Source organism: Sorex araneus, chromosome 2 (genome assembly GCF_027595985.1).
Source record: "Sorex araneus isolate mSorAra2 chromosome 2, mSorAra2.pri, whole genome shotgun sequence".
Taxonomy (NCBI): Eukaryota; Metazoa; Chordata; class Mammalia; order Eulipotyphla; family Soricidae; genus Sorex; species Sorex araneus.
The window spans coordinates 312,921,184-312,936,283 of record NC_073303.1 but is presented as its reverse complement, the minus strand read 5'-3'; the positions used below and the strand labels follow the sequence as shown (position 1 = coordinate 312,936,283).

General features: G+C 37.9%; 1 protein-coding gene across 1 annotated transcript in view; it reads right to left on the bottom strand.

Annotated features, from left to right (window-relative positions):
- The window catches only part of ZBBX (zinc finger B-box domain containing), a 146,407-nt gene that overhangs the window by 105,498 nt on the left and 25,809 nt on the right, over window positions 1-15,100 (bottom strand). The window contains 1 exon segment of the mRNA XM_055124803.1: window positions 11,944-12,039. Coding sequence (XP_054980778.1) covers window positions 11,944-12,039 — 96 coding nt within the window.

Here is a 15,100-nt window from a genome sequence, read left to right as displayed (position 1 = left end):
TGTCTTTGTATGGTCTTTTCTAAGTGTCAAGTCTCATGACTGGACTACTCTAGCAGACATAAAACTTCACAGGTCTTATCTTCAGTAGAGGAGAAGGCAATATGGGTGTGGATGACACTTATAGTTTTTCATTAATTATTTTTAAAATTATGCATAAAAGAACCCACAAATTTATTTTCAAACTTTTATTTTATTAAAGCACTGGGAATTACAAAGTTATTCATAGTGAGTTCTCGACAATGTTCCATCACAAATCCCACCACTAATGTTAACTTCCCTCCACCAGTATTTCCACCAGTATTTCTCCTTTTATTTCCTTTCCTTGGCTGCTGCTGCTGCTAGTACTTCTAAATACAATGTTAAACAAGAGAGGAGAGAATGGACTTGGCATGTACCTGATCTCACCGTGAGTGCTTTCAGTTTTTCATCGTTAATAACAAAGTGGTTGTGTGCTTGTTATAAACAGCTTTTGATATCTTGAGGACAGTTCCTTCCACTCTTATTTTGTTGCAGGTTTTTATCATAAATGTATGTTGGATCCAGTCAAAATATTTTTCTACATCGATTGATATGATCATATGATCTTTATTTTTCCTTTTACTGATGTAATGTATTACATTAATTGATTTGCATACATTGAACCATCTATGCATTCCTAAAATAAGCCCCACTTGATTGTTGTGTATGATTTTTATTTTAAGCTGCTGTTGGATTCAGTTTGCTAAGATTTTGTTGAAAATTTTTGCATCAGTTTTCATCAAGAAGATTGGTCTGAAGTTTTCCTTTTTAGTAATGTCTCTGTCTGTTTTGGGTTTCAGTGTAATGTTAGCTTTGAAGAAGGTTATTTTTTTTTCTTTTTGAGTCACACCCAGCAATGTACAGGGGCTACTCCTGGTTCATGCACTCAGGAATCACTCCTGGCAGTGCTCGGGGGAAACATATGGGATGCTGGGAATCAAACCTGGATCAGCAGCATGCAAGGCAAATGCCCTATCCACTGTGCTATCGCTCCAGCCCCTGTAGAAGGTGTTTTGAAGGATTTCTGTTTCTTTAGTATTTTGGAATAACTTAAGTATCAACAGCAGTAAGTCTACTCTAAAAGAGAATAAAAGTTACCAGTAAACCAATCTAGAATAAAACTTTTGCTTTCGGAGAGATGCCTGCTTATGATGCGCTGCTTAAAGCTTTCTATTTTCTCTTTGTTCTGTTTGGAGATATGACATGTTTCTAAGAATTTGTCCATTTCTTCCAGGCTCTCCAACTTAACTGGTTAGAATTGTTCATAGTAATCTCTCCTGATGTCTTGCATTTCTGTTCTCTTGAAATTTCATTTCTAATCCTCTTTGAGTACTTTTTCTCTCTTTTTCCTCATGAGCTTACTCAAATGTTTGCCTACCTTATCTATTTTTTTAAATGACCTTTTGTAGCAGCTCAGATAGAGAAAGGACCACCAAGCAAAGGGTACTAGGTGGACCCGCTAGGAATGGGAGATATGGGCTGAAAACAGACTATAGACTGACCATGATGCAGACTTAATACCTCTATAGCAAACCACAACACCCAAAAGGAGAGAGAGAGCAAAAGGGAATGCCCTACTACAGAGGTGAGGATGGGGTAGAAGGGGTGGGGTGGGGGTAGTGGGAGGGATGCTGGGACCATTGTTGGTGGAAAATGGGCACTGGTGGAGGGATGGGTACTCTATCATTGTATGACTGAAATGCAAGCATGAAAGTTTATGTCTGTAACTATCTCATGGTGATTTACTAATAAAAATATCTTTTAATATTCTAAAAAATTAAATGAACTTTTGTTTCCATTGCTTTTTCACATTGATTTCTTAGTTTCTATACCCTTGATTTCTGCTCTGGTTTTTATTTCTTTCCTTCTGCTTGTCTTTGGATTCATTTGTTGTTGGTTTTTCAGATGCTCAAGATGTTCTCTTCGATTGTCGATTATATCTTTTTCTTCTTTCCTAATGTAGCCATGTAGTGTTATGAGTTTACCTCTAGGTATGACTTGTTGCATAGGTTTTGATAACTTTTAAAAAATTATCATTAGTCTCAAGTATTTTATCTCTTCTTTGATTTCCTCTTTGATTCAGCTACTAGTAGTATATTGTTCAGTCTCCAAGTGTTAGAGTTTTCCTACTTCTTTTTTACGATTAATTCCTATCACTTTGGGATTGTAGGTTAGTAGGACACTTGGTATAATTATTATGTTTATGAATATATATATCATTTGTCTAATGACCTAATACTTGATTTATCCTGGAGAATGCTCTAGGTGCACTGGAGAAAAATGTGTATTTGGTTTTTTGATGATATAACGCCCTATATATATCCACTAGTCCCAACTATTCTAGTTCTATTCTAGTTCTTCAATTAGTGTTCTTAGGCCTTTAGTGGTATTCTGTCTAGTTGATCAATCAAGTAGGGATACTAGAGCGTTGCAGTCCCCCACTACTATTATTTCATTCCATAAGTTTCTTTAGGTTTGTGAGCCTTATAAAATTTGCTGATCCTATATTTAGTGCGTATATATTAATTCTAGTTAATACCTTTTCATCTATTGTTCCCTTAACTAACAAGTAGGGTACATTCCTATCTATAATTGCCTTCTTTAGATTGAATGTTGTATGATTTGATAAAGATATGGCTAACCCTGCTTTTTCCTGTTTACTGTTAGCTTGTATGATTGTTTTCCAACTTTCACTCTGAGTTTGTGTCTATACTGTGATTTTAGATGTCTTCTGTAAATAGAAAATAGATGGATTTTGTTTCGTGATCCATTTTTCCACTCTGTATGTTTTGATCTGAGAGTTCATCGCATTGCATTGAGAAATTATTGGTGTAAGGGTCTAAGCTGCCACTTTACTGTGTGGGAATCTTGCTTCTACCACTGGCTGTTTATGTACATGGTCTCTCAGTGTTTCAGTCAGTATTGGTTTAGTCATAGCAAATGCTGTCAGCTCCTTATGTTGTCTGAGAATGTTTATCCATCCGTCCTGTCTAAATGAGAGCTTCACAGGGTAGCATTGAAATTTTTTGCAGTCTGCCGCGCACCCCATTTTATTGTTTTAGTGAATCACCGTGAGGTATGGTTATAGACTTACAACTTTTCATGCTTGTGTTTCAGTCATACAATGCCCATCCCTCCACCAGTGCCCATTCTCTACCACCCAGTATCCCTCCCAGCCCCCCATCCCATCCTCCCACCCCACCCAACCTCTGTTGCAGGTCATTCCCTTTTGTTGTCTCTCTCCTTTTGGATGTTGTGGTTTGCAATAGAGGTATTGACTGGCCGTCGTGTTTGATCTTTAGTTTACTTTCAGCACGTATCTCCCATCCCCAGCAGGTCCTGGAACCACACTTTACCTGGTGTTCCCTTCTCTATCTGAGCTGCCTTTTCCTCCAGCATGTGAGGCAGCTTCCAAGCCATGAAGCAAACCTCCTGGTACTTATTTCTACTATTTTTGGCCCTTAAGAGCTGTCACCATTTTCTAGAGCCAGCGAGAAGCACCAGGTACAAGTCGCAGTGATGGCAAATCCCAAGTCTTACAAGATGGGGGAGAAGTGGGCCCTCCTGTCCCCCGCCCCAATGGGAAACCTAAATGATGCCACATTTGCTCACTGTCTACTTAAGTACCACATGGCCATGATCCAGAAACACACAAACAAATCTTGGACTGGAGCAACTTGCTTCAGTGATTTCTTCAGACCCGAATTATTAAAATCTTAGAATTCTTAGAGCACACGGCCACTCTTATGGCCATGTGACATTATATTATATCCATAATGAGCAATACAAAACACATTGTCTAGCATTGCATTTTCAGTAGGTGTGAGGAGTGGTAGGACTAGTCTTGAAATATCAAAGGTAACTAAAGTAGAGAAAGAATATTTTGCAAATTGTCTGCCACATATGCAGGGGGAGGTGTGGAATAGGGGAGTGGGGGCTACTGGGGATTTTGGTGGTGGAAAATGTGCACTGGTGAAGGGGTGGGTGTTTGATGACCGTATGATCAAAATTCAAACATGAAATTTCTGTTACTATACCTCATTGTGAATTAATAAAAAATAAATATTTTTTAAAAAGAAATTTTTTAGAGTCAATAATTTGAATGTTTCATTCCACTCTTTTCTCTCCTGTGCCATTTCATATGAGAGATCTGTTATGATTGGTGTTTTGTTTCCATTATATTAAAGGTTTCTCTTCTCTCTAAAGCTTAAATAATTATTTCTCTTTAAATTTTTTCATTTGATTATTATATGTCATGGTGCAGTTCTGCTTGGGCTTCTTTTTCTTGGTAGTCTTTGGACCTCCTGAATCTGTGCATTCGTCTTCTTCCAGAGAGGTGGAGTTCTCAGTTGTGATCTCTCCTACTGCTTGTTCTTCCCTTTTCCCATTTCCTCTCCTTCTGGTAGTCCCAACATTCAGAGATTGTTCCTTGTGCTGTTATCCATTAAGTACTTTAAATTTTGTTTTATTCTAGAACTTCTCTTCGTTTTAGTCAGTTAACAATGCTGGCTTGTATTTTGTCTTCAATTTATCTATATGGTTCACTACCTGTGCAATTCTGCTACTATGGCTTGCTATTGTGTTCTTTCCTTCAGCTCATTTTGTATGGAATCTGTCATCCTCTGAATCGTCTATGAGTTGGTCATGTTTCTCATCTAGTGATTAATTTCACTGGCACATGATTGCTTGATTTCAATTGTCAATGTAGTGAGTATTGATTTCAGGTCCTTATCAACCAGGCTGTAGAGTTATAATGGGCTTGAATATTTTCTGGATTTCTCTGTCTGACACAGCAATTGGGGTCCTTAGTTTCCCTTCTAATTTACTGAGTTTTATGTGGGTTTGTCTTTAGATTCCCAATTACTTAAGAACTCATATATTCAGTTGTTTAGACCAGAGGACTACTGACACTCAAATTTTTCTCTTTACTATGTAATGCTATTAGAGTATGATGAGGAGGATTGAATAGTTTGAACTAGTCACTCCATTTAGTTGACTGAGATATATGACTGTGTAAGGTCAGTGAAGTATAATTTTAGCATCCACTGGCTTAAATATGTTCATTTTCAGTATGTTAAGTAATAATCTCTCACTGATGCACTAGCATCCATGTAGTTTGGGGCTTGAGATCTTGAGCTGATGTCAGATGGGTCAGCGTCCTGATCTGATCTAGGGGCTGGAGTCCACAAAGGAGAAGCCCACAGGATTCTGGGCACAAGATTTCCAGTCTAGCTCCTGAATGTGGTGAGAGGAAGTGTGGAAGCAGAGTTCCAGTACCCAGAAGCACACACCTGGGCTTGGAAAAGTAGAGTAGACGTCAAATGAAGTGACTCCCTAATCTAGGGGTTGGGGTCCTCAAGGACCCCTCAAGGGAGAAGCCCGTATTGTTCCAGGCGCAAGGTTTTCCATTGGAAGCCTGACCATAGAAGAACCCACATATTTCAAGAAACATTTCAAGTTCTCATTTTTGCTATGCTCTTTGTATGTAAATTTCATTTATTTTTAACTTTTAGAGATGCATGTGTTTTTGCAAATCAGACTCACTAGGAATTTAAATACCATGCTACTATTTATGGCTTACCAACCTTTCCTCTCCTGCAATATAACTTAAAAATGTGAAGTTGGTAATAAATAGCAACAGTGTTTGACATAAGGCATATAACTATAAAGTTCTTTCACTTCATTATCAAGTCCATACTTCAATTTTTTTGGGGGGAGTGCCAATGAGGAAGTGTTTTGAAGCCACACTCTACTGTGCTTAGGGCATACTCCTGGTTCTGTGCTCAGAGATCACTCCTGGTGAGATTCCAAGTACCATTGGGTGCCTGCAGATCAAACCTGGATCAGCAGCATGCAAGGCAAGTGCCATATCCACTGTACTATTCACTCTAGTCCAACATATTGAGAAATTTAAAAGAATGTGATCTGGGCGATAGCACAGCAGGTAGGGTGTTTGCTTTGCATGCGGCCAACTCGGGTTCAATTCCTCTATCCCTCCCGGAGAGTCTGGCAAGCTACCGAAAGTATCCCGCCTGCACGGCAGAACCTAGCAAGCTACCCGTGGCACATTTGATATGCCAAAAACAGTAACAACAAGTCTCACAATGGAGATGTTACTGGTGCTCACTCGAGCAAATCAATGAACAACTGGAGGACAGTGCTACAATGCTATGATCTACAAAACAAAATAATTATTTAAGATATAAAATTCATCCATTTAAAAATAATATGAAATCAGGAAGGCTTAATATTTAGAAAGCACTTTATTATCTTGTTTTTAGTAAAATGGCATATCACCTTTTGAATAACAACTTTATTACAGTAAAGCCTGACTCTTTTGAAACTATTGATTGACTCTGTGTGTGACAGAAAAAGGAGGAGATGGAAAAAGTCAGACACAAAAATTGAGAGAGAAAAAAGTTAAGAAGGAAGAGAAAACTGAGAAAAAGGGGAAGGATACACAGGAGAAAGTAAGACTTAACTAGTGATAGAGCTTCTTGTTTTTTAATTTTCCTTCCATGATTTCCACCTAGAGGTTCAAAACACTGAGTAGTCAACCAAAAACAATTGACTTCAGTAACTATTTATATGAATAAAGTCTGTTTTGTGTTCTTAGTTATCAAAATTGGGGTCATTAGGTCATTAGTATCCTTAGATAAATATTAATGTTGAAGTAACATGAAGATAAAAAATATAACAATAATTTTACAAAATATAGATCTTACAATCTCCTTTTTTGCATACAAGGTAACAAACATTAAAATCTCTAGTCTCAAAATATAAGATATGTACCTCTAGTTATTCTCTATAGGTTTTAAAAACAAGATTTTAGTGTTATTTTATCTTTGTTACACCAAACCAAAAGCACTGAATAAACATTAGTAAAATAAAGTATTGCAAAATAAATGAAATCTATAACAAGCCAAGTCAAGACCAAAACTTACTGGCATGTTGTCATATAATATTTATCCATACGGATAAATTTTAGCACTTTAAGGCCATGAAATATTTCAGTGTAGGCATCACAAAAACAAAACAAATGATAACAAAAACCCTGAAACTAAACAGTAGTATCTGTCAAAAGAATCAAATCAGAAGTCAAAAGATATACCTTCAGATATCTGGGCAGTTCATTTATAAATAACAAACTAAATGAATGAAGTAGTGTAAAAATATTGCTAGGAAAACTAATGCAAAGAAAATGAAGACCATGAAAAATATCTTACACCATACACAAAAATAAATTTAAAAATGGATAATCATATTATTAGATGAAAATCCATAAATACATCAAAGAAAACATAGGCAGAGTTCAGCATTATGTTTGTATCTTCATGGATTTGACATCAATGACTAAAGTAAATAAAAGAGACCACATTACATTAAAAAGAAAATGACTGCTAAATTAAGGACAATCTACTGAGTGGAAAATTATTCACACAGCTTATATCTGACAAAGGGTTAATATGTAAGACATAAAATCACCCCATTAAAATGGGAAGAGGGAGCCAGAAGGAGGAGGTGCAGCCAGCACACCTTCTCCAGATGGAGCCCTGGCGACACTGAGCAGCAACTAACACGGCTCCGGGATTCGGGACTGGGACACATCTGAGCCTCGGGGGGGCACTGGAGTGGGGCAGCACCAGCCCAAAACTACAAGTGGTCCCGGCCGCCGGAAGTCACGCCCTCGACCCACCTTCGGCGCCATCTTGCCACAATCAACAGAGAAGCAGCAGGCATTCTGGTGAGCAACGTGGCCCGGAAAATGCTCTGGACCCAAATTGGGGCCAACAACACCAGGGAGCCGGAAGGAGGAGGTGCAGCCAGCACACCTTCTCCAGATGGAGCCCTGGCGACACTGAGCAGCAACTAACACGGCTCCGGGATTCGGGACTGGGACACATCCGAGCCGCGCGCCGCTAATGCGGCCACACGACCTTTTCTAAAACCTGAAAACATACAATCTTTTAATGGAAAACTAATTATCAAATGCTTCCTTAATAGGGTTATCTTGTTTTGGGGTATAACTCCCACAACAATAGTGAGTTTTGTGTTGAAATATGGAATGTAATCAAGGTGAAGAGAAAATGAAGTGAAATTCATCAGTTATACAGTTGGGGTGGGGGGCGGGGAGTATACTGGGGATTTTGGTGGTGGAATATGGGCACTGGTGAAGGGATGGTGTTTGAATACGGTATAACTGAGACATAAAGCTGAGAACTCTGTAACTTTCCACATTGTGATAAAATAAAAATAAATAAATAAATAAAAATTTTTAAAAAATGGGAAGAGACATTTTCTCAAAGACATGCAGATGGTCAACAAACATATGGATGATTTCATCATCATTTTTAGTGTAGCATATAGCATGGTCATCCCATTGTTCATATATTTCATCGAGCGGGCACCAGTAACATCTCCATTGTGAGACTTGTTACTGTTTTTTTTTTAATTTTATTGAATCACCGTGAGATAGTTACAAGCTTTCATGTTTGGGTTACAACCACACAATGATCAAACACCCATCCCTCCACCAGTGCACATTCCCCACCACCAATATTCCAGATATACACCCCCTTTCCCACCCTCTCCCTGCATCCATAGCAGACAATTTTCCCCCTACTGTCTCTCTACTTTTGGGAAGTATGGCTTGCAACACAGACACTGAGAGGTCATCATATTTGGTCCATTGCCTACTTTTGACACACATCTCCCATCCTGACTGATTCCTCCAGCCATCATTTTCTTAGTGACCTCTTCTCTATTCCATCTGCTTTCTCCCCTCCACTCATGAAGCAGGCTTCCAGATATGGGTCAATCCTCCTGGCCCTTGTATCTACTGTCCTTGGGTGTCAGCCCCATGTGGTGTTATTCTATACTCCACAAATGAGTGCAGTCCTTTTATGTCTGTCCCTCTCTTTCTCACTCATTTCACTTAGTATGGTACTCTCCATGTCTATCCAGTTATAAGCAAGTTTCATGACTTCATCTCTTCTAACAGTTGAGTTGTTACTGTTTTTGGCATATCAAATATGCCATAGGTAGCTTGCCAGGCTCTGCCATGCAGGCGGGATAGTCTCGGTAGCTTGCCGGGCTCTCCAAGAGGGATGGAGGAATCGAACCTGGGTCAGCCACGTTCAAGGCAAATGCCCTACCCTCTGTGCTATCGCTCCAGTCCATCATTTTTATTAGGGAAATGAAACTTCAAAGGACAAAATATCACATACCAATAAGAGTGGCACACTTCCAAAAGTCTAAGCATGGTCAGTTCTGAGAGGGAAGTGGTGAAAAATTATCTCATTTACTGTTTATGGATTGTTGGTTAGTTCACCTATGAAAAATAGTATGGAGACTAATCAAAAAATTAAAACTAGAACTATCGTACAATTCAGTAGTTTCTAGGCATAAATCCTAAGAACTAAAATATTAATTTGAGAAGATATTTGCACACCACATTAGTTGAAGTATTACTTTAAAAGGCCACGATCTGGAAACAACCGAATACTCAACAGCAGGCAATTAGAAAAAGAAATTGTATACATACACAACACCAATCAGCTAGAGGGAAAGATAAAATATTGCAATTCACTGTAATCATGCTAAGCAAAGTGATTCAGAAGGAAAATGACAAATACCAGATGCTCGCACTCATTTCTGGAGCATAAAGAAAAGAAAAAGGGAATAGAGAATGAACAATAAAAAAATGTGAGATTTTGCCTATAAAGTAAGTCGGATGGGGTACTCACTGGGGAAATAAGGAAACAGAGTTATGTCAGAGAAGGTGTCTAGAGCAGGGGTGTAAGGAAATGGCACAAGAGCAGTGCCAGGAATGATGCAGTAGTGTTACTCATTACTTGCCTAAAATATTAAAAGTACTGTAAATCATTAATACATCAATAATAAAAAGAAAACAATAGTAGATTCTGGTATGTATGAGGAGTAAAAACCTGAGAGACAAACTTATTTAATTGGCAGTTAGTTCAAGTGAAAGATTATATTTTAAGCAGACATGAAAAAAACAAAATTTCTATGTATAAATTAGGTTAAAATATTTAGTCTTTCTGCTGCTCCACGAGCTCGACCTCAGAGGAAACTGAACTACTTTGGACATGAGCAGCTCCCCCCAAATGCCTCCAGACTGTGTGATCGGAGCCACTGGCCCATGCACCGCCAACGGGGCAGGGTTTTTTCTCTCTCAACTCTTCCTTATTGAAGGCAGCGAGGCAACTGCTGGTTTTTAGATCACAGAATGCAGGTACCCGCAGGAAGCCCGGGAGATCCCAGGGGGGCGGGATTGCCAGATCCATCCTTTCCTGATATTTAAGCACAGTGCCATGCAGATACGTTCCTTTCTGCTGCTCCATGAGCTCGACCTCGGAGGCAACTGAACTACTTTGGACACGAGCAACTCCCCAAAAATGCCTCCAGACTGTGTGATTAGAGCCACTGGCCCATGCGCCGCCAGCGGGGCAGGGTTTTTCTCTCCAGGCTTCTCCATCATATGAGCACCACAAAAGGGAAGTAAAAGCTTGCAGTGATGCAATTACTGGCAGAATTTTCCCTGGACTTTATACAGAAATCCAAAACCGACCTAATATCTCTTAATTGTCAGCAATGTGAAATTGGTTCCTTTTTAGCAGGTCTGACTGTGGGGAGAAACTCCAAACAATAATACTGAGTTTTTTGTTGAAATATTGAAGGTAATCAAAGTAGCAGCCATTTCTCTAGACTGTGAACTAAGCCAAAGCCCCACGCTGGCCAAGGTGAGGAAATATGCTTCTTTCTCGGTTCTTTTCCCTTATTTTGGAGAAACGCGGTGTGGCCTCCACCATATTATGAGGTCTATTAAGCAGGCACGAACTTAGAGGCATGTGAATGGGAGGGGAAAAAGAAAAGTTATGTACTTGGAACAGCAGGACGCTTGGGCAGTCTAGGGCCGATACCAGCGCATGCTCCACTGAGATTCGACCACAATGCTGCTGATCAACCAGAATCCGGAGCCCAACTAGACTACTTTTGGTTCCAGAAACTACTTGCAGCCATGTCTCTAGACTGAACTAAGCCATAGCCCCATGCTGGCCGAGGATGGGAAATATCCTTTTTTCTTGTCAGACAGCGTGTTGTCAGCCATAATATGAGGACTATTCATTATGCAGGCATGAACTTGGTGGCTCGGGAAGGAGGGGGAAAAATTCTATGTACTTTAAACAGCGAGACTTCATATCTCTCCAGTCTCAGCAATGGAAAACTAATTATCAAATGCTTCATTGGCAGTAGGGCTGTCTTTCTTGGGGGAAAACTCCAACAATAGTGAATTTTGTGTTGAAATATGGAATGTAATCAAGGTAAAGTGAAAATGAAGTGAAATTTATCAACTAAGCAGGCGGGGATGGGGAGCGGGGGGGGGGGTTGGGAGGTATACTGGGGTCTTTGGTGGTGGAATATGGGCACGGGTGAAGGGATGGGTATTTGAGTATTGTATAACTGAGACATAAGCCTGAGAACTTTGTAACTTTCCACATGGTGATTCAATAAAATAAAATTTAAAAAAAGAAATGAAAATATATATATTTAAACCATGTACTCATTTCAAAACAAAATAGATTAAAATATTATCTAATTTTTAAATGTGAATTTCAATATGGAATTACATAATATAAAAACTAATCAAGAAGTTATATTAGTTTGCCTTTTTTTTCTTTTTAGGAACTATATTAAAACATAGATTAAACAACAAAAAGAGAGTCCAGATTAGTGTTCAGTGAAATAAGTTTTTGATATATGTAGATTATGTGTGCATAATAAAATTTTAGAAATGAATGCAAATGTAAATAATCCTAAATTCCAGATAATCAGACAAGCTTTAAATGTCTTTGTGAAGTAGCATTTTATAAATATATTAAAATTAAAACGTTTTTATCTTACCTGCAAAGGAGATACTCTATGGAGTTTTAGTGCCCCCTTCTGGTGAATTTTAGCAAAGCAGTCTGAACAATAATCTTCACCACATTCAAGGCATATCTTCAAAGATACATTTTAAAATCATAAAATCATACAATGATCTTGAAACAATATCTATATAAAATTTTACTTTATAACATACTTAGATACATACCTAACTATTATCAACATAAAAAAATTAAGAAATTGGAACAACCATTTTTCCCTATTAAGATTAAAACTAATTTGTAAACTAATTATTTTCCTACTTAAGAAAACAGTGCTTCAAGTGGAAAATATATGGATTATATACTTATGTATATTTTAATAATTTCAAATTAAGTGATGAAATAATAAGAAACCTCATGTAAAACTTTTTGAGTTGGTAAAAACAAAAGAGCATTAGCTCTAAGACAAAACTACTTAGATTTCACAAGTTCTTTTATCTCTTGGAATAGATTTACAAGGACCAGATAGTTTCAAAATTTGTGTATACTCTTTGTCTCCAAAAATCTCCATAATACTTCTTGAATGTCAGTACTTAGCTAGAGAGTCTCAAAGTATGTTTATAAGCATTTATAGGAGATTCTTCAAGGAAAAGAAAATGGATGAAACTATATTAAAATGAAACTAAATCAAAAAGAAAGCAGATTAAACTAAATCAAAATGTTTACTACTGGTAAAATTACTATGAAAACGTTTATCTTTCTCTCCTAAAGTCTCAATGGAGCTATACTGCATTTTTTAATTTAGGATAAAAGAATAATGGTGGATGTATTCACTCCTAGGTGGAATATGGAGGAACAAAACAAAACAAACAAACAGGCATCTAAGATTCTCACTACAGAGATCGTCTTGCTGAAGGTGGTAAAAGGAGCAAATAGTGGAGGAGTCCAGGGAAGAAATATAGGTAATTGAGTGGTGAGATTGTTACGAAAAGAGACGTTTGAAAGTGTGAACCTGAATGTCTAAAGGCATACAGTGTTCTGAACCAACAGTATCTCATTTTGAATCAATATAATAATGTGATGAGGCTAAATCTGTGATGATGCCAACTAAGATTGGAAGAGAAAAAATATGGAATTTCTAGTTGCAAGTAAAATTGTATTTTGTACCATCCCTGAACCATTCTCAAACTATGAAAGAAAGATTTCAAGCTGCTAAATGCCCCCTCAGTTTCTTTTGTTTGACCTAGCTTAGAATGACCAGTAGCACAAAGAAGCATGTGGACTAGGACAGACCGTGTGAACATTCTCCGAGCATGCTCTCATGTCTTCTCTGAGGCACACAGTACCCTCTTAGCCACCCACTCTTCCTCTTCCCTACCAGTGAGAATAAGCAGAGCAGAGTGAGGCACCGGAGAGGAGGTCAACCTGATCTTCTAACTTGTGCTGACTAATGGTACACTTAATTGTACACACAGTGAGGCTTCTCAACCTGCAGTGAAGGACTCTGCTTCCGGAGGTCTAGAATAAAGCTGGATATGCTGCAATCATTCAGTGTGAGGCCAGTGTAAAATACACATAGAAAGGCAAAGCACTAATATGGAATGTCTAGGATGTAGAAATGTATAGAATGTAGAAAAGTAAAATAAATTATTTTACAAAAGGGACTTTGATGTCTTTTTAAAACTAATTATTAATGGTATTTCTAGTACCCATTTAATAACATAGTTACTTAAAATATTGTAATCAGTTTTGTTAAATTTAAAGTGATTAAGAGAATGCTCAGGGTTAGAGAGAGTACAGAGGTTGATGCCTTGCATGTGGCCAACTCCAGTTCAGTCTGGTACTGCATATGGTACCAGCACATGATCAAGAGAGATCCCTGAGCACAGAGCCAGCAGTAAGCCCCAAGCTAAACTCAGTATGGCCTAGAAAACAACACACACACACACACATACACACACACACAAATAAATAAATAAATAAATAAATAAATAAATAAATAAATAGATAAAAAGTGAAAAAGACTCAAAATTTGGTTAAAAGATCATTAACTTTTTAAAACGTTTTTTATTGAATCACTCTATGATATACCCTTACGAAGCTGTTCTTGATTGGTTTTCAGTCTATAGTATTCCAACACCCATACCTCTACCAGTGTACGTGTCCCAGCACCAGTGTCTCCCATCATCCCCCACCACCATCTCCTGCCTGTCTCTATGGCAGGAGCTTCTTTCCTCACTCCCACCCTCCCTCCCTCTTCTCTCCCTCTTTCTCTACCTCTCCCTCGTTCTCTCCCTCTTTCTCTCTCTCTCTCTCTCTTCTCACTCTCTCTCGTATTAACTTTTACATGATTAACGTGAACATTTTTGAAAGGACTATATTCAAATAACAAAAACAGGGGCAGAGATATCACAGGCATTAAGATGCTTGCCTTGCACCATGTCCACCTCAGCTCAGTCTCAGACATCACTTATGGTTCCCAGAGCACATATCAAAAGTGATTCATGAGTACCAAGCCAAAGGTAAGCCCCAATCACCACCAGATGTGATCTAAATATCCCACACCAAATCAAAATTAAATAAAGTTAGCAATAACCACAATATTTAATGGGCACACACATACTTCTAAGGGCTTCACATGCAGTATTTTATCTCATTCTCACAGCAACTCTACAGGGTGAGAGTAATTGTTCTACCGCTGCTGTGAACATAAGGTAACAAAACAACACAATGATTAAGAGTACATTGAGTTGTACAGTTAATGGTGCTTGCCAATGACTCATATTACTTAGCTCTAATAAATCATTAATCATTAATTGCAGAACTAGTAATTTTAAGGACCTTAATAAAATCTGGAATAAAATAAAAAGCAGTATCCCATATGACTGCATGATTCGGTGGCTATCAAAGTCAAAATCTATTTTCTGCAATTAGTAATACACACAGTGTTTAAATATTTTTAAATTAATTTATTTGTAGGTACTGAAATCTTATAAAAATCCAATAATTTGAATCTAATAAAAAGTATGTTACTCATGCTTTTCTTGGATGTTTTTAATTCAAGCAGGACAAAACAAACATTACACTTTGTATGGAATTAGTCCTATCTGTTCACCTCTTGTTCAAGAATATCAATCTCTTAGAAAAATGATATTACAAACATTTAAATCTATAATATATGCATAAATATTAAA